Source organism: Oncorhynchus gorbuscha, linkage group LG20 (assembly GCF_021184085.1).
Source record: "Oncorhynchus gorbuscha isolate QuinsamMale2020 ecotype Even-year linkage group LG20, OgorEven_v1.0, whole genome shotgun sequence".
Lineage (NCBI taxonomy): Eukaryota > Metazoa > Chordata > Actinopteri > Salmoniformes > Salmonidae > Oncorhynchus > Oncorhynchus gorbuscha.
Window position 1 is genome coordinate 26,700,474 of NC_060192.1, and position 24,836 is coordinate 26,725,309.

At 57.0% G+C, this 24,836-nt stretch overlaps 1 protein-coding gene across 2 annotated transcripts in view; it reads left to right on the forward strand.

Annotated features, from left to right (window-relative positions):
- The window catches only part of LOC124007201 (neuronal migration protein doublecortin-like), a 109,465-nt gene that overhangs the window by 70,747 nt on the left and 13,882 nt on the right, over positions 1–24,836 (forward strand). For both annotated transcript variants that reach the window (XM_046317593.1, XM_046317592.1), the window contains exons 4-5: positions 5,937–6,039; positions 8,577–8,633. In XM_046317593.1, the coding sequence (XP_046173549.1) occupies positions 5,937–6,039; positions 8,577–8,633 (160 nt within the window). The remainder of the gene's footprint in view (positions 1–5,936; positions 6,040–8,576; positions 8,634–24,836) is intronic.

Consider the following 24,836-nt stretch of genomic DNA (forward strand, 5'->3'; position numbering starts at 1 on the left):
CATAATTTTTTTAATTAAAAAAGTTGACGATAAACTTTCACAAAACACTTCGAAATACTTTTGTAATGCAACTTTAGGTATTAGTAAACGTTAATAAGCGATCAAATTAATCACGAGACGAAGTGTTTTCTATAGGGGTCCGTCTTGAAATACTGTCCGTGTATTTCTCAACCAAAATATCCGGTCGGAGACCTGAAGAAAAAGCCTGTCTCTTGTTCGTTTGACCAAGAAACAAATAATTGGCAAATGACAAGACTGTTGACATCGTGTGGAAGCTGTAGGTACTGCAACCTCAGCCCTATTTAATGTCGTTCGCCCATAACAATGGGTTGAAGCGGCGGATGGATATATTTTTCCACTTTCAGTGATCAGATTTTCCTGCACTTTTCGATGAAAAGCACGTTCTGTTATAGTCACAGCCGTGATTTAACCAGTTTTATAAACGTCTGAGTGTTTTCTATCCACACATACTAATCATATGCATATACTATATTCCTGGCCTGAGTAACAGGGCGCTGAAATGTTGCGCGATTTTTAACAGAATGTTCGAAAAAGTAGGGGGTAGGAGTAACAGGTTAACAAACCTCCAAACAAGCTTCAATGCCATACTACACTCCTTCCGTGTCCTCCAACTGCTCTTAAACGCTAGTTAAACTAAATGCTTGCTTTTCAACCGTTCGCTGCCCACTCCCGCCCGCCCGACTAGCATCACTACTCTGGACGGTTCTGATTATGTGGACAACTACAAATACCTAGGTGTCTGGCTAGACTGTAACCTCATATTAAACACCTCCAATCCAAAATTAAAACTAGAATCGGCTTTCTATTTCGCAACAAAGACTCTTTCACTCACGCCGCCTTACATAACCTAGTAAAACTGACTATCCTACCGATCCTCGACTTTGGTGATGTCATTTACAAAATAGCCTTCAACACTCTACTCAGCAAACTGGATTCAGTTCATCCCAGTGCCATCACCAAAGCCCCATATACCACCCACCGCTGTGACCTGTATGCTCTAGTTGGCTGACCCTCGCTACATATTCGTCGCCAGACCCACTGGCTCCAGGTAATTTATAAGTCTTTGCTAGGTAAAGGTCCGCCTTGTCTCAGCTCACTGGTCACGATAACAACACCCACCCGTAGCACACGTTCCAGCAGGTATATCTCACTGATCATCCCTAAAGCCAACACCTATTTGGCCGCCTTTCCTTCCAGTTCGCTGCTGTCAATGACTGGAACGAATTGCAAAAATCACTGAAGCTGGAGACCTATATTTCCCTCACTAACTTTAAACATCAGCTATCCGAGCAGCTAACTGATCTCTGCAGCTGTACATAGCCCATCTGTAAATAGCCCATCCAATCTACCTACCCCATCTTGTTTTTATTTTATTTACTTTTCTGCTCTTTTGTACACCAGTATTTCTACTTGCACATCATCATCTGCACATTTATCACTCCAGTGTTATTTGCTAAATTGTAATTACTTGCTACTATGGCCTATTTATTGCCTTACCACCTCACGCCATTTGCACACACTGTCACGACCGTCGTAAGAAGTGGACCAAAGCGCAGCGTGGTGTGATTGCATAATTTTAATGGATGACGAAAACACAAAGTAAACTGAACAAAACAATAAACGAATAACGACCGTGAAGCTGACACCGTGAAACTGACACAAGCAACTAACGTAGACAATCACCCACAACCCACAATGACAAAACGGGCTACCTAAATATGGTTCCCAATCAGAGACAACGACTAACACCTGCCTCTGATTGAGAACCATATCAAGCCGAACACAGAAACAGACAAACTAGACATACAACATAGAAAGCCCACTCAGATCACACCCTGACCAAACAAAACATACAAAGCAAACTATGGTCAGGGCGTGACACACACTGTATATAGACTTTCTTTTTTCTGTTGTTACATTTACATTTAAGTCATTTAGCAGACGCTCTTATCCAGAGCGACTTACAAATTGGTGCATTCACCTTATGACATCCAGTGGAACAGCCACTTTACAATAGTGCATCTACATATTTTAAGGGGGGAGGGGGGTGAGAAGGATTACTTTATCCTATCCTAGGTATTCCTTAAAGAGGTGGGGTTTCAGGTGTCTCCGGAAGGTGGTGATTGACTCCGCTGTCCTGGCGTCGTGAGGGAGTTTGTTCCACCATTGGGGAGCCAGAGCAGCGAACAGTTTTGACTGGGCTGAGCGGGAACTGTACTTCCTCAGTGGTAGGGAGGCGAGCAGGCCAGAGGTGGATGAACGCAGTGCCCTTATTTGGGTGTAGGGCCTGATCAGAGCCTGGAGGTACTGAGGTGCCGTTCCCCTCACAGCTCCGTAGGCAAGCACCATGGTCTTGTAGCGGATGCGAGCTTCAACTGGAAGCCAGTGGAGAGAGCGGAGGAGCGGGGTGACGTGAGAGAACTTGGGAAGGTTGAACACTAGACGGGCTGCGGCGTTCTGGATGAGTTGTAGGGGTTTAATGGCACAGGCAGGGAGCCCAGCCAACAGCGAGTTGCAGTAATCCAGACGGGAGATGACAAGTGCCTGGATTAGGACCTGCGCCGCTTCCTGTGTGAGGCAGGGTCGTACTCTGCGGATGTTGTAGAGCATGAACCTACAGGAACGGGCCACCGCCTTGATGTTAGTTGAGAACGACAGGGTGTTGTCCAGGATCACGCCAAGGTTCTTAGCGCTCTGGGAGGAGGACACAATGGAGTTGTCAACCGTGATGGCGAGATCATGGAACGGGCAGTCCTTCCCTGGGAGGAAGAGCAGCTCCGTCTTGCCGAAGTTCAGCTTGAGGTGGTGATCCGTCATCCACACTGATATGTCTGCCAGACATGCAGAGATGCGATTCGCCACCTGGTCATCAGAAGGGGGAAAGGAGAAGATTAATTGTGTGTCGTCTGCATAGCAATGATAGGAGAGACCATGTGAGGTTATGACAGAGCCAAGTGACTTGGTGTATAGCGAGAATAGGAGAATAGTTGTGTTATTGACTGTACGCTTGTTCATTCCATGTCTAACCCTGTGTTGTTATTTGTGTCGCACTGCTTTGCTTTATCTTGGCCAGGTCACAGTTGTAAATGAGAACTTGTTCTCAACTAGCTTACCTGGTTAAATAAAGGTTAAATAAATAAAATAGTCCCCCTAAGCGCAAACCAGATGGGATGGCGTATCGCTGCAGAATGCTGTGGTAGCCATGCTGGTTAAATTGTGCCTTGAATTCTAAATATATCACAGACAGTGTCACCAGTAAAGCACCATCACACCTCCTCCTCCATGCTTCATGGTGGGAACCACACATGCGGAGATCATCCATTCACCTATTTTGCATCTCACAGAGAGATGTTGGAACCAAAATTCTCAAATTTTGAAATCATCAGACCAAAGAACAGATTTCCGGTCTAATGTCCATTTCTCGTGTTTCGTAGACCAAGCAAGTCTCTTCTTATTATAGTCCTTTAGTAGTGGTATTTTGGCTGATTTCTTTTGATTTTCCCATGATGTCAAGCAAAGAGGCACTGAATTTGAAGGTAGGCCTTGAAATACATCCACAGGTAACACCTCCAATTGACTCAAATGATGTCAATTAGCCTATCAGAAGCTTCTAAAGCCATGACATCATCTTCTGGAATGTTCCAAGCTGTTTAAAGGCACAGTCAAGTTAGTGTATGTAAACTTCTGACCCACTGGAATTATGATACAGTGAATTATAAGTGAAATAATCTGTCTGTAAACAATTGTTGGAAAAATGACTTGTGTCATGCACAAAGTCCTAACCGATTTGCCAAAACTATAGTTTGTTAACAAGAAATCTGTGGAGTGGTTGAAAAACTAGTTTTAATGACTCCAACCTAAGTGTATGTAAACTTCCGACTTCAACTGTAGATACTTTTGTACCTGTGTCCTCCAGCATCTTCAGAAGGTCCTTTGCTGTTTTTCTGGGATTGATTTGCACTTTTCGCACCAAAGTACGTTCATCTCTAGGATACAGAACACGTCTCCTTCCTGAGCAGTATGATGGCTGTGTGGTCCCATGGTGTTTATACTTGCGTACTATTGTTTGTACAGATGAACGTGGTATCTTCAGGCATTTGGAAATTGCTCCCAAGGATGAACCAGACTTTTGGAGGTCTACAATTTATTTTCTGAGGTCTTGGCTGATTTCTTTTGATTTTCCATGATGTCAAGCAAAGACGCACTGAGTTTGAAGGTAGGCCTTGAAATATATCCGCAGGTAGCACCTCCCTTTGACTCAAATGATGTCAATTAGCCTATCAGAAGCTTCTAAAGCCCTGACATAATTTTCTGGAATTTTCCAAGCTGTTTAATTAAAGGCACAGTCAACTTAGTGTATGTAAACTTCTGACCCACTGGAATTGTGATCCAGTATGTTATAAATGAAATAATCTGTCTGTAAATAATTGTTGGAAAAATGACTTTGTGTCATGCACAAAGTAGATGTCCTAACCGACTTGCCAAAACTATAGTTTGTTAACAAGAGATTTGTGGAGTGGTTAAAAAAACAGTTTTAATGACTCCAACCTAAGTGTATGTAAACTTTTTGTATGTAGACTTCAACTGTATGTATATATATATATATATTTCATTCATTCATTCATGGATTATGTTTTAAATGCTCATGAAAGTGTGTAAATTGTTCCTGTTTCTAAAATCTATTGTTCAAAACAAGCTGTTCAGTTACTTACTTCTCTGTGCCTCTGACAGCAGCTCCGCTGGCGCTACATTGCTTGGATGGTTTTTTACAGCTATTTGCTATGAGGGGGAACTGCCCCAATGAAATCACAGGATTTCATAGCATAAAATTTAACAGCACCAAGTTAATGCACTGTCCTGGGGCACTCAAATGTGCGCTCAGTCAGAACTTCTGGGTCTGTTCTAGTCTCCCTCCCATTGAGTCTCCCTCCCACGCGCCATACGTGTTACTTCCGCATGTGAAACTTTATCTGCTCTATTAGGTACAATTAACGTGTTTATGAGCATGTAAATAAATAATCATAACAGTCATGGGAGCCTGGGACCTGATCAACCGTACATCTACATCCAATATCAGTCGAAGGACAGAGGCATACACTATCTAGAACCTTCTCATCGCAGATCTGGTAGGACAAAGAAGCATGACTGGCTGTTCTACTGTAGGTGACAGGGTGACATGTTGTGTGGACTAAATCATCATAAAACCGGGTGTATCACAACGCATTATCAAATGAATTACCCAGCTACAGTCATTTTGAGAAACATTGAGAAATGGTTTGGTTGATTTTTTTTTTGCGGGGTCAAATTAGCCAGTTATATGCTGTACCTTTTTGATAAGCAGCTAGCTAGCTAGTTAGCTACCATGCAAATTTCCAACAAATATCCCAGCTAGCACATAACATTCTGAGAACAATATGCTTCTTAGATCTTGGTGAGAGCTTTGTTGTCCATTGGTTATTTTGCATAGAATCTTCGCACAACGTATGGGAATAGTGCAGAATAGTTGCTTATCTTTGGAACATTCTCAGCAGATTTAAGGAACTTGACATTTCATTTGGTTTTTGACATGCAACATTGAAATGGGTGTATTTATGCTGTTGTTCAAATGCATTGATTGCTTTATACAGTAGCTATATCTTCTCAAAGAAACTTGGTTTGAAAACGTGGCATCATATTTCTCTCATGCTACTTTGCTGACACTCCAAACACCCCTGTACCCCGCGCCCCGGGTAATCAGCCAATCTGCTCCCGCCACTGTTAGCAGCATGATGTGACCTGGGAGAAAATGAGGAGTCAAGGAGGTAGTAGTGCTGAGATGTTACACTGGTCAATGTCTAAGATGGATTTATTTTACATCTGATATGTGTTGTTGCAGGCCTGCATTCTCAAATTGTATTGTCTCTCTGCTCCTCCAGGTCACCTGTCTTCAGGATTTCTTTGGTGATGATGATGTCTTCATTGCCTGTGGCCCTGAGAAGTTCCGCTATGCCCAGGATGACTTCTCTCTGGATGAGAATGGTGAGAGCAGCCACACCAGTAGTCACTAACTACACCACTGTAGCACCACTAGTCACTAACTATACCACCAGTCACTAACTACACCACTGTAGCACCAGTAGTCACTAACTACACCACTGTAACACCACCAGTCACTAACTATACCACTGTAACACCAGTAGTCACTAACTATACCACTGTAGCACCAGTAGTCACTAACTATACCACTGTAGCACCAGTAGTCACTAACTATACCACTGTAGCACTAGTAGTCACTAACTATACCACTGTAGCACCAGTAGTCACTAACTATACCACCAGTCACTAACTATACCACTAGTCACTAACTATACCACTGTAACACCACCAGTCACTAACTACACCACTAGTCACTAACTACACCACTAGTCACTAACTACACCACTGTAACACCACCAGTCACTAACTATACCACTGTAGCACCACCAGTCACTAACTACACCACTGTAGCACCAGTAGTCACTAACTATACCACTGTAGCACCAGTAGTCACTAACTATACCACTAGTCACTAACTATACCACTAGTCACTAACTATACCACTAGTCACTAACTACACCAGTAGTCACTAACTATACCACTGTAGCACCAGTAGTCACTAACTATACCACTGTAGCACCAGTAGTCACTAACTATACCACTAGTCACTAACTATACCACTAGTCACTAACTACACCACTAGTCACTAACTACACCACTAGTCACTAACTACACCACTAGTCACTAACTACACCACTAGTCACTAACTACACCACTAGTCACTAACTACAGCCACTAGTCACTAACTACACCACTGTAACACGGCTGGTCACTAACTACACCACTAACACGGCTAGTCACTAACTACACCACTGTAACACGGCTAGTCACTAACTACACCACTGTAACACGGCTAGTCACTAACTACACCACTGTAACACGGCTAGTCACTAACTACACCACTGTAACACGGCTAATCACTAACTACACCACTGTAACACGGCTAGTCACTAACTAAACCACTGTAACACGGCTAGTCACTAACTACACCACTGTAACACGGCTAGTCACTAACTACACCACTGTAACACCACTCTCACTGAATCACTGTTCCCTGCTTAAGTCCCCGGGACCAGAACCTGTTTCCCTCATACACTGCAAAAGTCACTGATTTACTGTGGTCAAATGTTACTGTTACTCATCTATCTACAATATTGTCAATTTTCTATGATGTGACATGTATTATATTTGTACTGTATACATAGCAACATAGGAAGTGTTGCAACCTTTTGTGAAATTCTCTAATCTGTCAATGTGATTGTGGTATTTTAGTCACTGTATATATATTTATTTATTTCTCTCTCTCACACACACACACACACACACACACACACACACACACACACACACACACACACACACACACACACACACACACACACACACACACACACACACACACACACACACACACACACACACACACACACACACACACACACACACACACACACACACACACACACACACACACACACACACACACACAGTGCATTTAGGAACTTGCAGCTCAGATTTAGAAAGGAAATAATCTCTCTGAAATATATAGTTAAATAAAATATCAGCACCCCAGAACCCCAGAAAATCCAGATTTAGGCTGGAGGCCGGACTCAGTTATGTCAACATACAGCTCAGTCCACATGTAGATTATGGTAGCTAGCTGTTCAATGGAGTGACTGGCAAATACATCACATAGCCTTCTTCTTTTGTCTCCTTTTGGATTTTTTTCTTTATAGGTCTTTCAAATCAGTGTTGCACTAGAGCTCATTATTTAGATGGTGTTTATGTAAATGAGATTTTAGACATGTAAATAGAGTGGTAAGTAGTCTCTAGGGCACCTCAAATGCCAAACAGGGTCAGGTACCGCCAGGGCCATAATGGGAAGGACTTAAGAATGGCCATTCTATGTGTTCCTCACATCACATTTTAAAAGACAGGCCTACATGTAGGACAGGCATTTCCAGGCTACACTAGAACAGATGCCTCTTACATACCAGAATAAATATAGTGTGTGCCTCTGTGTATTCGTGTGTGTGTGTGTGTAGTGAATGTAAATGTAAAGTATTGGTCTGCTGTGTTGTGTGCAGTAAGCAGCAGGGAAAGATAAGTATGGGTGGAGGAACAGCCATTCATCTTGTTGGTGACAGGTTGAGATCATTGGTGCTGATACTGACTCTGAGTGGAGGAGAGAAGTAGAGCTACACTACCCAGCCTGGCCACTTCCTACAGGTGTTTTAAAGGTTATTTTCACATAATAGCTACACAGGCCACTGCACATTCAGCTCCCTCTCCCAAACCCCGTCACACCTCTCTATAGCAGAGAGCTCAGTAACAAGGGAAAATCATATACATGATTACGGTATCAGTGTAGGATTGATATGTTTTAGGCAGGGTCTATTTCCTAACCCCTGCCTGTCCTCTGGGTCCTTGACTGAAGGAGTTGGCCTGTGTGCTTTAATGTTGTGGTTCCTTTCTTTCAGCACTCTACCCCTCTGGAACCAAACCCAAATCAGCCCAGGGGGCCTTTAATAACCAAGGTCAGTGGGGTCATGCCGACATCACACTGACATCATATTATGTCTGCTGGAGACCACTGAGTTGGCCTGGGTGGGGCCAGGAGCGAGGAACGGAGTGGCCCTGTCTTTCACACACTGCACTGGTCCAAACTGATACAGCACAGTCAGAGATAATACAATCCTATCACCATACACAGACATATTTGGTATAGATTTGGATCCTGTTGCTTAATCGGATTTACACATAAAAATGTATCCAGTTTTGATGGCCATTGCAGGAGACAGAGGGGAGTATATGTAGCTCAGTATTTAATAATCATCACTACAAGCAGAATTGGATCACCTTCAATTGGCCCTGGCAAATGTGGACTGAACTCAAAGCCCTTTAATGAACCCTTTAAAAGTCTAAATACACAAGGCTATTTCAGATAAGTCAACTCTGTCATTTTAAGAACACTTCTGTCATCTTTGGGTCATACAATTTCCTCTCCCTGGGGGTGTAACAGAGCATTTCATAGACTAAACCACTCTTCCAGACAGGGGAGCGGGGTGAGCATGGTGTAGAGGGGAAGTGAGTGTCTAATATGCTCTTTAGGTGTGAAGGATTTTTGAATACCCGGTTTGGCATTTCACACGAGCACTGGCACACAGACATCTGGCTGTGTGACTCCTGGTGCATGAAGGTTAGGAGAGAGAAGACAAACAGACACTGTGTGATCAGCTCTCTGCAGGCAGGAAAGACAGATAGGGAGGAGGGTGGAGGGATGGGCGCTAGAGGAGGGTGGAGGGATGGACACGAGAGGAGCGTTGAGGGATGGACACGAGAGGAGCGTGGAGGGATGGACACGAGAGGAGGGTGGAGGGATGGACACGAGAGGAGGGTGGAGGGATGGACACGAGAGGAGGGTGGAGGGATGGACACGAGAGGAGGGTGGAGGGATGGGCGCTAGAGGAGGGTGGAGGGATGGACACGAGAGGAGCGTGGAGGGATGGACACGAGAGGAGGGTGGAGGGATGGACACGAGAGGAGGGTGGAGGGATGGACACTATCAGAGGGATGGACACGAGAGGAGGGTGGAGGGATGGACACGAGAGGAGGGTGGAGGGATGGACACTATCGGAGGGATGGACATGAGAGGAGGGTGGAGGGATGGACACAAGAGGAGGGTGGAGGGATGGACACGAGAGGAGGGTGGAGTGATGGACACTATCGGAGGGATGGACACGAGAGGAGGGTGGAGGGATGGACACGAGAGGAGGGTGGAGGGATGGACACGAGAGGAGCGTGGAGGGATGGACACGAGAGGAGCGTGGAGGGATGGACACGAGAGGAGGGTGGAGGGATGGACACGAGAGGAGGGTGGAGGGATGGACACTATCGGAGGGATGGACACGAGAGGAGGGTGGAGGGATGGACACGAGAGGAGGGTGGAGGGATGGACACTAGGGATGGACGGAGGGAGGGATGGACACGAGAGGAGGGTGGAGGGATGGACACGAGAGGAGGGATGGACACGAGAGGAGGGTGGAGGGATGGACACGAGAGGAGGGTGGAGGGATGGACACGAGAGGAGGGTGGAGGGATGGACACGAGAGGAGGGTGGAGGGATGGACACGAGAGGAGGGTGGAGGGATGGACACTATCGGAGGGATGGACACGAGAGGAGGGTGGAGGGATGGACACGAGAGGAGGGTGGAGGGATGGACACGAGAGGAGGGTGGAGGGATGGGCGCTAGAGGAGGGTGGACGGATGGACACGAGAGGAGGGTGGACGGATGGACACGAGAGGAGGGTGGAGGGATGGACACGAGAGGAGGGTGGAGGGATGGACACTATCGGAGGGATGGGCGCTAGAGGAGGACGGAGGGATGGGCTCTAGAGGAGGGAAGGGTGCTGGAGGAGGGAGGAGGGATGGGTGCTGGAGGAGGGATGGGTGCTGGAGGAGCGATGGGTGCTGGAGGAGGTGTGGGTGCTAGAGGAGGGAGGAGGGATGGGCGCTAGAGGAGGGAGGAGGGATGGGCGCTAGAGGAGGGATGGGAGCTAGAGGAGGGATGGGCGCTAGAGGAGGGGTGGGCGCTAGAGGAGGGAGGAGGGATGGGCGCTAGAGGAGGGAGGAGGGATGGGCGCTAGAGGAGGGATGAGCGCGAGAGGAGGGATGGACGCTAGAGGAGTGATAGAAGCTAGAGGAGGGATGTGCGCTAGAGGAGGGCGGAGGGATGGGCGCTAGAGGAGGGAGGAGGGATGGGCGCTAGAGGAGGGTGGAGGAATGGGCGCTAGAGGAGGGTGGAGGGATGGGTGCTAGAAGAGGGTGGAGGGAGGGACGCTGGAGGAGGGTGGAGGGATGGGCGCTAGAGGAGGGAGGAGAGGAAGGATGGGCCCTAGAGGAGGTGTGGGCGCTCGAGGAGGGGTGGACGCTAGAGGAAGTGTGGGCGCTAGAGGAGGTGTGGGCGCTAGACAGAGTGGTGGGTGATGGTGGAGGGGTGGTGCGCTGGCTGAGGGGTGGTGCGCTGGCTGAGGGGTGGTGCGCTGGCTGAGGGGTGGGCGCTGGCGGAGGGGATGGTGCTATAGGAGGGATGGGTGCTAGAGGAGGGGTGGGCGCTAGAGTAAGGATGGGCGCTAGAGGAGCGAGGAGGGATGGGCGCTAGAGGAGGGAGGAGGGAGCTAGAGGAGGAAGGAGGGATGGGCGCTAGAGGAGGTAGGAGGGATGGGCGCTAGAGGAGGTAGGAGGGATGGGCGCTAGAGGAGGTAGGAGGGATGGGCGCTAGGGGGGCATGAGGGCTGAGCGCTAGAGGAGGTATGAGGGATGGGCCCTAGAGGAGGTAGGAGGGATGGGCGCTAGAGGAGGCATGAGGGCTGAGCGCTAGAGGAGGTATGAGGGATGGGCCCTAGAGGAGGTATGAGGGATGGGCCCTAGAGGAGGTATGAGGGATGGGCCCTAGATGAGGGAGGAGGGATGGGCGCTAGAGGAAGTATGAGTGATGGGAGCTAGAGGAGGTTTGAGGGATGCGCGCTAGAGGAGGTATGAGGGATGGGCGCTAGAGGAGGGAGGAGGGATGGGCGCTAGAGGAGGGAGGAGGGATGGGAGCTAGAGGAGGGGTGGGCGCTAGAGTAAGGATGGGCGCTAGAGGAGCGAGGAGGATGGGCGCTAGAGGAGGGAGGAGGGGAGCTAGAGGAGGAAGGAGGGATGGGCGCTAGAGGAGGTAGGAGGGATGGGCGCTAGAGGAGGTAGGAGGGATGGGCGCTAGAGGAGGCATGAGGGCTGAGCGCTAGAGGAGGTATGAGGGATGGGCCCTAGAGGAGGTAGGAGGGATGGGCGCTAGAGGAGGCATGAGGGCTGAGCGCTAGAGGAGGTATGAGGGATGGGCCCTAGAGGAGGTATGAGGGATGGGCCCTAGAGGAGGTATGAGGGATGGGCCCTAGAGGAGGTATGAGGGATGGGCCCTAGATGAGGGAGGAGGGATGGGCGCTAGAGGAAGTATGAGTGATGGGAGCTAGAGGAGGTTTGAGGATGCGCGCTAGAGGAGGTATGAGGGATGGGCGCTAGAGGAGGGAGGAGGGATGGGCGCTAGAGGAGGGAGGAGGGATGGGAGCTAGAGGAGGGAATAGGGATGGGCGATAGAGGAGGGAGCAGGGATGGGTGCTAGAGGAGGGAGGAGGGATGGGTGCTCGAAGAGGTAGGAGGGATGGGTGCTCGAGGAGGGAGGAGGGATGGGTGCTCGAGGAGGGAGGAGGGATGGGTGCTCGAGGAGGGAGGAGGGATGGGTGCTCGAGGAGGTAGGAGGGATGGGTGCTCGAGGAGGTAGGAGGGATGGGCGTTAGAGGAGGTAGGAGGGATGGGCGTTAGAGGAGGGAGGAGGGATGGGCGTTAGAGGAGGGAGGACGGATTGGCGTTGTGTGGGCACTAGACGGAGGGGTGGGCTCTAGACGGAGGGGTGTGCTCTGGGCAGAGGGGTGTGCTCTGGGCAGAGGGGTTGGCACTAGACGGAGGGATGGGCGCTAGACGGAGGGGTGGGCTCTAGACGGAGGGGTGTGCTCTGGGCAGAGGGGTTGGCACTAGACGGAGGTGTGGGCGCTAGACGGAGGGGTGGGCTCTAGACGGAGGGGTGTGCTCTGGGCAGAGGGGTTGGCACTAGACGGAGGTGTGGGCGCTAGACGGAGGGGTGGGCTCTAGACGTAGGGATGGGCGCTAGCTGGAGGGAGGGGCGTTAGAGGAGAGGTAGGCGCTAGACAGAGTGGTGGGCGATGGTGGAGGGGTGGTGCGCTGGCTGATGGGTGGTGCGCTGGCTGAGGGGTGGGCGCTGGCGGAGGGGATGGCGCTATAGGAGGGATGGGTGCTAGAGGAGGGGTGGGCGCTAGAGTAAGGATGGGCGCTAGAGGAGCGAGGAGGGATGGGCGCTAGAGGAGGGAGGAGGGAGCTAGAGGAGGAAGGAGGGATGGGCGCTAGAGGAGGTAGGAGGGATGGGCGCTAGAGGAGGTAGGAGGGATGGGCGCTAGAGGAGGCATGAGGGCTGAGCGCTAGAGGAGGTATGAGGGATGGGCCCTAGAGGAGGTAGGAGGGATGGGCGCTAGAGGAGGCATGAGGGCTGAGCGCTAGAGGAGGTATGAGGGATGGGCCCTAGAGGAGGTATGAGGGATGGGCCCTAGAGGAGGTATGAGGGATGGGCCCTAGATGAGGGAGGAGGGATGGGCGCTAGAGGAAGTATGAGTGATGGGAGCTAGAGGAGGTTTGAGGGATGCGCGCTAGAGGAGGTATGAGGGATGGGCGCTAGAGGAGGGAGGAGGGATGGGCGCTAGAGGAGGGAGGAGGGACGGGAGCTAGAGGAGGGAATAGGGATGGGCGATAGAGGAGGGAGGAGGGATGGGTGCTAGAGGAGGGAGGAGGGATGGGTGCTCGAGGAGGTAGGAGGGATGGGCGCTAGAGGAGGGATGGGCGCTAGAGGAGGGATGGACGCTAGTGGAGGGATGGAAGCTAGTGGAGGGATGGGCGCTAGAGGAGGGAGGAGGGATGGGTGCTAGAGGAGGGTGGAGGGATGGGCGCTAGAGGAGGGAGGAGGGATGGGCGCTAGAAGAGGGTGGAGGGAGGGACACTGGAGGAGGGAGGAGGGATGGGCGCTAGAGGAGGTATGGGCGCTAGAGGAGGGAGGAGGGATGGGAGCTAGAGGAGGGATGGGCGCTAGAGGAGGGAGGAGGGATGGGCGCTAGAGGAGGAAGGAGGGATGGGCGCTAGATGAGCGCTAGAGGAGGGATGAGCGCTAGAGGAGGGATGAGCGCTAGAGGAGGGATGAGTGCGAGAGGAGGGATGGATGCTAGAGGAGGGATGGAAGCTAGAGGAGGGATGGGCGCTAGAGGAGGGCGGAGGGATGGGCGCTAGAGGAGGGAGGAGGGATGGGCGCTAGAGGAGGGAGGAGGGATGGGCGCTAGAGGAGGGAGGAGGGATGGGCGCTAGAGGAGGGTGGAGGGATGGGCGCTAGAGGAGGGGAGGAGGGATAGGCGCTAGAGGACGGTGGAGGGATGGGCTCTAGAAGAGGGAGGAGGGATGGGCGCTAGAGGAGGGAGGAGGGGTGGGCGCTAGACGGAGGGATGGGCGCTAGACGGAGGGATGGGCGCTAGACGGAGGGGCTATGTGGGGTGGCCAGTCCTCTTCTGGCTGTGCCGGATGGAGATTATAACAGAACATGGCTAGGATGTTCAAATGTTGGAGGGGTGGGCGCTAGACGGAGGGGTGGGCTCTAGACGGAGGGCTGGGCTCTAGACGGAGGGGTGGGCGCTAGAAGCGGGGGTGGGCGATGGAGGAGGGATGGGCTCTAGACGGAGGGGTGGGCTCTAGACGGAGGGCTGGGCTCTAGACGGAGGGGTGGGCGCTAGAGGAGGGGTGGGCTCTAGACGGAGGGGTGGGCTCTAGACGGAGGGCTGGGCTCTAGACGGAGGGGTGGGCGCTAGAAGGGGGGGTGGGCGATGGAGGAGGGATGGGCGCTAGAGGAGGGAGGATGGATGGGCGCTAGAGGAGGGATGGGTGCTAGAGGAGGGGTGGGCGCTAGAGTAAGGATGGGCGCTAGAGGAAGGATGGGCGCTTGAGGAGGTGTGGGCGCTAGAGGAAGGATGGGCGCTAGAGGAAGGATGGGCGCTACAGGAGGGATGGGCGCTGGCGGAGGGGATGGACGCTAGAGGAGGGGTGGGTGCTATAGAGGAGGGGTGGGCGCTCGAGGAAGGATGGGCGCTAGAGGAGGGATGGGCGCTAGAGGAGGTGTGGGAGCTAGAGGAGGTGTGGGCGCTAGAGGAGGTGTGGGCGCTAGAGGAGGTGTGGGCGCTAGAGGAGGTGTGGGCGCTAGAGGAAGGATGGGCGCTAGAGGAAGGATGGGCGCTAGAGGAGGTGTGGGCGCTAGAGGAGGTGTGGGCGCTAGAGGAAGTGTGGGCGCTAGAGGAGGTGTGGGCGCTAGAGGAAGGATGGGCGCTAGAGGAGGTGTGGGCGCTAGAGGTGGTGTGGGCACTAGAGGAGGTGTGGGCGCTAGAGGAGGTGTGGGCGCTAGAGGAGGTGTGGGCGCTAGAGGAGGTGTGGGCGCTCGAGGAGGGGTGGACGCTAGAGGAAGTGTGGAGGAGGGATGAGCGCTAAATGAGGGATGAGCGCTAGAGGAGGGATGAGCGCTAGAGGAGGGATGGATGCTAGAGGAGGGATGGGCGCTAGAGGAGGGCGGAGGGATGGGCGCTAGAGGAGGGAGGAGGGATGGGTGCTAGAGGAGGGTGGAGGGATGGGCGCTAGAGGAGGGATGAGCGCTAGAGGAGGGATGAGCACTAGAGGAGGGATGGACGCTAGTGGAGGGATGGAAGCTAGTGGAGGGATGGGCGCTAGAGGAGGGAGGAGGGATGGGTGCTAGAGGAGGGTGGAGGGATGGGCGCTAGAGGAGGGAGGAGGGATGGGCACTAGAAGAGGGTGGAGGGAGGGACGCTGGAGGAGGGTGGAGGGATGGGTGCTAGAGGAGGGAGGAGAGGAAGGATGGGCCCTAGAGGAGGTGTGGGCGCTCGAGGAGGGGTGGACGCTAGAGGAAGTGTGGGCGCTAGAGGAGGTGTGGGCGCTAGAGGAAGGATGGGCGCTAGAGGAGGTGTGGGCGCTAGAGGTGGTGTGGCAGCTAGAGGAAGTGTGGGCGCTAGAGGAGGTGTGGGTGCTAGAGGAGGTGTGGGCGCTAGAGGAGGTGTGGGCTCTAGAGGCGGTGTGGGCGCTAGAGGAGGGGTGGGCGCTAGACGAGGGGTTGGTGCTAGAGAAGGGAGGAGGGATGGGCGCTAGACAGAGGGGTAGGCGATGGCGGAGGGGTGGGCGCTAGACGGAGGGGTGGGCGCTAGACGGAGGTGTGGGCGCTAGACAGGGGTGGGCGCTAGAAGGGGGGGTGGGCGATGGAGGAGGGAAGGGCGCTAGAGGAGGGAGGAGGGATGGGCGCTAGACGGAGGGGTGGGCTCTAGACGGAGGGGTGTGCTCTGGGCAGAGGGGTTGGCGCTAGACGGAGGGGTGGGCGCTAGCTGGAGGGAGGGGCGTTAGCGGAGAGGTAGGCGCTAGACAGAGTGGTGGGCAATGGCGAAGTGGTGGGCGCTAGACGGTGGGGGTGGGCGCTAGACGGAGGGGTGGACTCTAGACGGAGGGGTGGGCTCTAGACGGAGGGGTGGGCGCGAGACGGAGGGGTGGACTCTAGACGGAGGGGTGGACTCTAGACGGAGGGGTGGACTCTAGAGGAGGGAGGAGGGATGGGCGCTAGAGGAGGGATGGGCGCTAGAGGAGGGATGGGCGCTAGAGGAGGGAGGAGGGATGGGCGCTAGATGAGGGCGGAGGGATGAGCGTTAGAGGAGGGATGGACGCTAGAGGAGGGCGGAGAGATGGGCGCTAGAAGAGGGTGGAGGGAGGGGCTCTAGAGGAGGGAGGAGGGATGGGCGCTAGAGGAGGGTGGAGGGATGTGCGCTAGAGGAGGGTGGAGGGATGGGCGCTGGAGGAGGGAGGAGGGATGGGCGCTAGAGTAGGGTGGAGGGATGGGTTCTAGAGGAGGGAGGAGCGATGGGCATTAGAAGAGGGTGGAGGGATGGGCGCTAGAGGAGGGAGGAGGGATGGGCGCTAGAGGAGGGTGGAGGGATGGGCTCTAGCAGAGGGAGGAGGGATGGGCTGTAGAGGAGGGATGGGCGCTAGAGGAGGGAGGAAGGATTGGCGCTAGAGGAGGGAGGAGGGATGGGCGCTAGAGGAGGGAGGAGGGATGGGCGCTAGAGGAGGGAGGAGGCATGGGCGCTAGACGGAGGGGTGGGCGATGGCGGAGGGTTGGGTGCTTGACGGAGGGGTGGGCGCTAGAGGAGAGGTGGGCGCTAGAGGAGGGCGGAGGGGTGGGCGCTAGGCGGAGGGGTGGGCGCTAGACAGAAGGGTGGGCGCTAGAGGAGAGATGGGCGCTAGAGGAGGGGTGGGCTCTAGAGGAGAGGTGGGCGCTAGAGGAGAGGTGGGCGCTAGAGGAGGGGTGGGCGCTAGAGGAGAGGTGGGCGCTAGAGGAGAGGTGGGCGCTAGAGGAGAGGTGGGCGCTAGAGGAGGGTGGGCGCTAGAGGAGAGGTGGGCGCTAGAGGAGGGGGATGGGCGCTAGAGGAGGGGTGGGCGCTAGAGGAGAGGTGGGCGCTAGAGGAGAGGTGGGCGCTAGAGGAGAGGTGGGCGCTAGAGGAGGGGTGGGCGCTAGAGGAGGGGTGGGCGCTAGACGGAGGTGTGGGCGCTAGACGGAGTGGTGGGCGCTAGACGGAGGGGTGGGCGCTAGAAGGGGGGCTGGGCGATGAGGAGGGATGGGCGCTAGAGGAGGGTGGAGGGGTGGGCGCTAGAAGCGGGGTGGGCGATTGAGGAGGGATGGGCGCTAGAGGAGGGTGGAGGGATGGGCGCTAGACAGAGGGGTGGGCGATGGCGGAGGGGTGGGCGCTAGACAGAGGGGTGGGCGCTAGACGGAGGTGTGGGCGCTAGACGGAGGGGTGGGCTCTAGACGGAGGGGTGTGCCCTGGGCAGAGGGGTTGGCACTAGACGGAGGTGTGGGCGCTAGACGGAGGGGTGGGCTCTAGACGGAGGGGTGTGCTCTGGGCAGAGGGGTGTGCTCTGGGCAGAGGGGTTGGCACTAGACGGAGGGATGGGCGCTAGACAGAGGGGTGGGCTCTAGACGGAGGGGTGTGCTCTGGGCAGAGGGGTTGGCACTAGACGGAGGTGTGGGCGCTAGACGGAGGGGTGGGCTCTAGACGGAGGGGTGTGCTCTGGGCAGAGGGGTTGGCACTAGACGGAGGTGTGGGCGCTAGACGGAGGGGTGGGCTCTACACGGAGGGATGGGCGCTAGCTGGAGGGAGGGGCGTTAGAGGAGAGGTAGGCGCTAGACAGAGTGGTGGGTGATGGTGGAGGGGTGGTGCGCTGGCTGAGGGGTGGTGCGCTGGCTGAGGGGTGGGCGCTGGCGGAGGGGATGGCGCTATAGGAGGGATGGGTGCTAGAGGAGGGGTGGGTGCTAGAGTAAGGATGGGCGCTAGAGGAGCGAGGAGGGATGGGCGCTAGAGGAGGGAGGAGGGAGCTAGAGGAGGAAGGAGGGATGGGCGCTAGAGGAGGTAGGAGGGATGGGCGCTAGAGGAGGTAGGAGGGATGGGCGCTAGAGGAGGTAGGAGGGATGGGCGCTAGGGGGCATGAGGGCTGAGCGCTAGAGGAGGTATGAGGGATGGGCCCTAGAGGAGGTAGGAGGGATGGGCGCTAGAGGAGGCATGAGGGCTGAGCGCTAGAGGAGGTATGAGGGATGGGCCCTAGAGGAGGTATGAGGGATGGGCCCTAGAGGAGGTATGAGGGATGGGCCCTAGATGAGGGAGGAGGGATGGGCGCTAGAGGAAGTATGAGTGATGGGAGCTAGAGGAGGTTTGAGGGATGCGCGCTAGAGGAGGTATGAGGGATGGGCGCTAGAGGAGGGAGGAGGGATGGGCGCTAGAGGAGGGAGGAGGGATGGGAGCTAGAGGAGGGGTGGGCGCTAGAGTAAGGATGGGCGCTAGAGGAGCGAGGAGGGATGGGCGCTAGAGGAGGGAGGAGGGAGCTAGAGGAGGAAGGAGGGATGGGCGCTAGAGGAGGTAGGAGGGATGGGCGCTAGAGGAGGTAGGAGGGATGGGCGCTAGAGGAGGCATGAGGGCTGAGCGCTAGAGGAGGTATGAGGGATGGGCCCTAGAGGAGGTAGGAGGGATGGGCGCTAGAGGAGGCATGAGGGCTGAGCGCTAGAGGAGGTATGAGGGATGGGCCCTAGAGGAGGTATGAGGGATGGGCCCTAGAGGAGGTATGAGGGATGGGCCCTAGAGGAGGTATGAGGGATGGGCCCTAGAGGAGGTATGAGGGATGGGCCCTAGATGAGGGAGGAGGGATGGGCGCTAGAGGAAGTATGAGTGATGGGAGCTAGAGGAGGTTTGAGGGATGCGCGCTAGAGGAGGTATGAGGGATGGGCGCTAGAGGAGGGAGGAGGGATGGGCGCTAGAGGAGGGAGGAGGGATGGGAGCTAGAGGAGGGAATAGGGATGGGCGATAGAGGAGGGAGCAGGGATGGGTGCTAGAGGAGGGAGGAGGGATGGGTGCTCGAGGAGGTAGGAGGGATGGGTGCTCGAGGAGGGAGGAGGGATGGGTGCTCGAGGAGGGAGGAGGGATGGGTGCTCGAGGAGGGAGGAGGGATGGGTGCTCGAGGAGGTAGGAGGGATGGGTGCTCGAGGAGGTAGGAGGGATGGGCGTTAGAGGAGGTAGGAGGGATGGGCGTTAGAGGAGGTAGGAGGGATGGGCGTTAGAGGAGGGAGGAGGGATGGGCGTTAGAGGAGGGAGGACGGATTGGCGTTGTGTGGGCGCTAGACGGAGGGGTGGGCTCTAGACGGAGGGGTGTGCTCTGGGCAGAGGGGTGTGCTCTGGGCAGAGGGGTTGGCACTAGACGGAGGGATGGGCGCTAGACGGAGGGGTGGGCTCTAGACGGAGGGGTGTGCTCTGGGCAGAGGGGTTGGCACTAGACGGAGGGGTGGGCTCTAGACGGAGGGGTGGGCTCTAGACGGAGGGGTGTGCTCTGGGCAGAGGGGTTGGCACTAGACGGAGGTGTGGGCGCTAGACGGAGGGGTGGGCTCTAGACGTAGGGATGGGCGCTAGCTGGAGGGAGGGGCGTTAGAGGAGAGGTAGGCGCTAGACAGAGTGGTGGGCGATGGTGGAGGGGTGGTGCGCTGGCTGATGGGTGGTGCGCTGGCTGAGGGGTGGGCGCTGGCGGAGGGGATGGCGCTATAGGAGGGATGGGTGCTAGAGGAGGGGTGGGCGCTAGAGTAAGGATGGGCGCTAGAGGAGCGAGGAGGGATGGGCGCTAGAGGAGGGAGGAGGGATGGGCGCTAGAGGAGGGTGGAGGGATGGGCTCTAGCAGAGGGAGGAGGGATGGGCTGTAGAGGAGGGATGGGCGCTAGAGGAGGGAGGAAGGATTGGCGCTAGAGGAGGGAGGAGGGATGGGCGCTAGAGGAGGGAGGAGGGATGGGCGCTAGAGGAGGGAGGAGGGATGGGCGCTAGAGGAGGGTGGAGGGATGGGCTCTAGCAGAGGGAGGAGGGATGGGCTGTAGAGGAGGGATGGGCGCTAGAGGAGGGAGGAAGGATTGGCGCTAGAGGAGGGAGGAGGGATGGGCGCTAGAGGAGGGGGAGGAGGGATGGGCGCTAGAGGAGGGAGGAGGCATGGGCGCTAGACGGAGGGGTGGGCGATGGCGGAGGGTTGGGTGCTTGACGGAGGGGTGGGCGCTAGAGGAGGGTGGGCGCTAGAGGAGGGCGGAGGGGTGGGCGCTAGGCGGAGGGTGGGCGCTAGACAGAAGGGTGGGCGCTAGAGGAGAGATGGGCGCTAGAGGAGGGGTGGGCTCTAGAGGAGAGGTGGGCGCTAGAGGAGAGGTGGGCGCTAGAGGAGGGGTGGGCGCTAGAGGAGAGGTGGGCGCTAGAGGAGAGGTGGGCGCTAGAGGAGAGGTGGGCGCTAGAGGAGGGGTGGGCGCTAGAGGAGAGGTGGGCGCTAGAGGAGGGGTGGGCGCTAGAGGAGGGGTGGGCGCTAGAGGAGAGGTGGGCGCTAGAGGAGAGGTGGGCGCTAGAGGAGAGGTGGGCGCTAGAGGAGGGGTGGGCGCTAGAGGAGGGGTGGGCGCTAGACGGAGGTGTGGGCGCTAGACGGAGTGGTGGGCGCTAGACGGAGGGGTGGGCGCTAGAAGCGGGGGTGGGCGATTGAGGAGGGATGGGCGCTAGAGGAGGGTGGAGGGGTGGGCGCTAGAAGCGGGGGGGCGATGAGGAGGGATGGGCGCTAGAGGAGGGTGGAGGGATGGGCGCTAGACAGAGGGGTGGGCGATGGCGGAGGGGTGGGCGCTAGACAGAGGGGTGGGCGCTAGACGGAGGTGTGGGCGCTAGACGGAGGGGTGGGCTCTAGACGGAGGGGTGTGCCCTGGGCAGAGGGGTTGGCACTAGACGGAGGTGTGGGCGCTAGACGGAGGGGTGGGCTCTAGACGGAGGGGTGTGCTCTGGGCAGAGGGGTGTGCTCTGGGCAGAGGGGTTGGCACTAGACGGAGGGATGGGCGCTAGACAGAGGGGTGGGCTCTAGACGGAGGGGTGTGCTCTGGGCAGAGGGGTTGGCACTAGACGGAGGTGTGGGCGCTAGACGGAGGGGTGGGCTCTAGACGGAGGGGTGTGCTCTGGGCAGAGGGGTTGGCACTAGACGGAGGTGTGGGCGCTAGACGGAGGGGTGGGCTCTACACGGAGGGATGGGCGCTAGCTGGAGGGAGGGGCGTTAGAGGAGAGGTAGGCGCTAGACAGAGTGGTGGGTGATGGTGGAGGGGTGGTGCGCTGGCTGAGGGGTGGTGCGCTGGCTGAGGGGTGGGCGCTGGCGGAGGGGATGGCGCTATAGGAGGGATGGGTGCTAGAGGAGGGGTGGGCGCTAGAGTAAGGATGGGCGCTAGAGGAGCGAGGAGGGATGGGCGCTAGAGGAGGGAGGAGGGAGCTAGAGGAGGAAGGAGGGATGGGCGCTAGAGGAGGTAGGAGGGATGGGCGCTAGAGGAGGTAGGAGGGATGGGCGCTAGAGGAGGTAGGAGGGATGGGCGCTAGGGGGGCATGAGGGCTGAGCGCTAGAGGAGGTATGAGGGATGGGCCCTAGAGGAGGTAGGAGGGATGGGCGCTAGAGGAGGGAGGAGGCATGGGCGCTAGACGGAGGGGTGGGCGATGGCGGAGGGTTGGGTGCTTGACGGAGGGGTGGGCGCTAGAGGAGAGGTGGGCGCTAGAGGAGGGCGGAGGGGTGGGCGCTAGGCGGAGGGGTGGGCGCTAGACAGAAGGGTGGGCGCTAGAGGAGAGATGGGCGCTAGAGGAGGGGTGGGCTCTAGAGGAGAGGTGGGCGCTAGAGGAGAGGTGGGCGCTAGAGGAGGGGTGGGCGCTAGAGGAGAGGTGGGCGCTAGAGGAGAGGTGGGCGCTAGAGGAGAGGTGGGCGCTAGAGGAGGGGTGGGCGCTAGAGGAGAGGTGGGCGCTAGAGGAGGGGTGGGCGCTAGAGGAGGGGTGGGCGCTAGAGGAGAGGTGGGCGCTAGAGGAGAGGTGGGCGCTAGAGGAGAGGTGGGCGCTAGAGGAGGGGTGGGCGCTAGAGGAGGGGTGGGCGCTAGACGGAGGTGTGGGCGCTAGACGGAGTGGTGGGCGCTAGACGGAGGGGTGGGCGCTAGAAGCGGGGGTGGGCGATTGAGGAGGGATGGGCGCTAGAGGAGGGTGGAGGGGTGGGCGCTAGAAGCGGGGGTGGGCGATTGAGGAGGGATGGGCGCTAGAGGAGGGTGGAGGGATGGGCGCTAGACAGAGGGGTGGGCGATGGCGGAGGGGTGGGCGCTAGACAGAGGGGTGGGCGCTAGACGGAGGTGTGGGCGCTAGACGGAGGGGTGGGCTCTAGACGGAGGGGTGTGCCCTGGGCAGAGGGGTTGGCACTAGACGGAGGTGTGGGCGCTAGACGGAGGGGTGGGCTCTAGACGGAGGGGTGTGCTCTGGGCAGAGGGGTGTGCTCTGGGCAGAGGGGTTGGCACTAGACGGAGGGATGGGCGCTAGACAGAGGGGTGGGCTCTAGACGGAGGGGTGTGCTCTGGGCAGAGGGGTTGGCACTAGACGGAGGTGTGGGCGCTAGACGGAGGGGTGGGCTCTAGACGGAGGGGTGTGCTCTGGGCAGAGGGGTTGGCACTAGACGGAGGTGTGGGCGCTAGACGGAGGGGTGGGCTCTACACGGAGGGATGGGCGCTAGCTGGAGGGAGGGGCGTTAGAGGAGAGGTAGGCGCTAGACAGAGTGGTGGGTGATGGTGGAGGGGTGGTGCGCTGGCTGAGGGGTGGTGCGCTGGCTGAGGGGTGGGCGCTGGCGGAGGGGATGGCGCTATAGGAGGGATGGGTGCTAGAGGAGGGGTGGGCGCTAGAGTAAGGATGGGCGCTAGAGGAGCGAGGAGGGATGGGCGCTAGAGGAGGGAGGAGGGAGCTAGAGGAGGAAGGAGGGATGGGCGCTAGAGGAGGTAGGAGGGATGGGCGCTAGAGGAGGTAGGAGGGATGGGCGCTAGAGGAGGTAGGAGGGATGGGCGCTAGGGGGGCATGAGGGCTGAGCGCTAGAGGAGGTATGAGGGATGGGCCCTAGAGGAGGTAGGAGGGATGGGCGCTAGAGGAGGCATGAGGGCTGAGCGCTAGAGGAGGTATGAGGGATGGGCCCTAGAGGAGGTATGAGGGATGGGCCCTAGAGGAGGTATGAGGGATGGGCCCTAGATGAGGGAGGAGGGATGGGCGCTAGAGGAAGTATGAGTGATGGGAGCTAGAGGAGGTTTGAGGGATGCGCGCTAGAGGAGGTATGAGGGATGGGCGCTAGAGGAGGGAGGAGGGATGGGCGCTAGAGGAGGGAGGAGGGATGGGCGCTAGAGGAGGGAGGAGGGATGGGAGCTAGAGGAGGGGTGGGCGCTAGAGTAAGGATGGGCGCTAGAGGAGCGAGGAGGGATGGGCGCTAGAGGAGGGAGGAGGGAGCTAGAGGAGGAAGGAGGGATGGGCGCTAGAGGAGGAAGGAGGGATGGGCGCTAGAGGAGGTAGGAGGGATGGGCGCTAGAGGAGGTAGGAGGGATGGGCGCTAGAGGAGGCATGAGGGCTGAGCGCTAGAGGAGGTATGAGGGATGGGCCCTAGAGGAGGTAGGAGGGATGGGCGCTAGAGGAGGCATGAGGGCTGAGTGCTAGAGGAGGTATGAGGGATGGGCCCTAGAGGAGGTATGAGGGATGGGCCCTAGAGGAGGTATGAGGGATGGGCCCTAGAGGAGGTATGAGGGATGGGCCCTAGAGGAGGTATGAGGGATGGGCCCTAGATGAGGGAGGAGGGATGGGCGCTAGAGGAAGTATGAGTGATGGGAGCTAGAGGAGGTTTGAGGGATGCGCGCTAGAGGAGGTATGAGGGATGGGCGCTAGAGGAGGGAGGAGGGATGGGCGCTAGAGGAGGGAGGAGGGATGGGAGCTAGAGGAGGGAATAGGGATGGGCGATAGAGGAGGGAGCAGGGATGGGTGCTAGAGGAGGGAGGAGGGATGGGTGCTCGAGGAGGTAGGAGGGATGGGTGCTCGAGGAGGGAGGAGGGATGGGTGCTCGAGGAGGGAGGAGGGATGGGTGCTCGAGGAGGGAGGAGGGATGGGTGCTCGAGGAGGTAGGAGGGATGGGTGCTCGAGGAGGTAGGAGGGATGGGCGTTAGAGGAGGTAGGAGGGATGGGCGTTAGAGGAGGTAGGAGGGATGGGCGTTAGAGGAGGGAGGAGGGATGGGCGTTAGAGGAGGGAGGACGGATTGGCGTTGTGTGGGCGCTAGACGGAGGGGTGGGCTCTAGACGGAGGGGTGTGCTCTGGGCAGAGGGGTGTGCTCTGGGCAGAGGGGTTGGCACTAGACGGAGGGATGGGCGCTAGACGGAGGGGTGGGCTCTAGACGGAGGGGTGTGCTCTGGGCAGAGGGGTTGGCACTAGACGGAGGGGTGGGCTCTAGACGGAGGGGTGGGCTCTAGACGGAGGGGTGTGCTCTGGGCAGAGGGGTTGGCACTAGACGGAGGTGTGGGCGCTAGACGGAGGGGTGGGCTCTAGACGTAGGGATGGGCGCTAGCTGGAGGGAGGGGCGTTAGAGGAGAGGTAGGCGCTAGACAGAGTGGTGGGCGATGGTGGAGGGGTGGTGCGCTGGCTGATGGGTGGTGCGCTGGCTGAGGGGTGGGCGCTGGCGGAGGGGATGGCG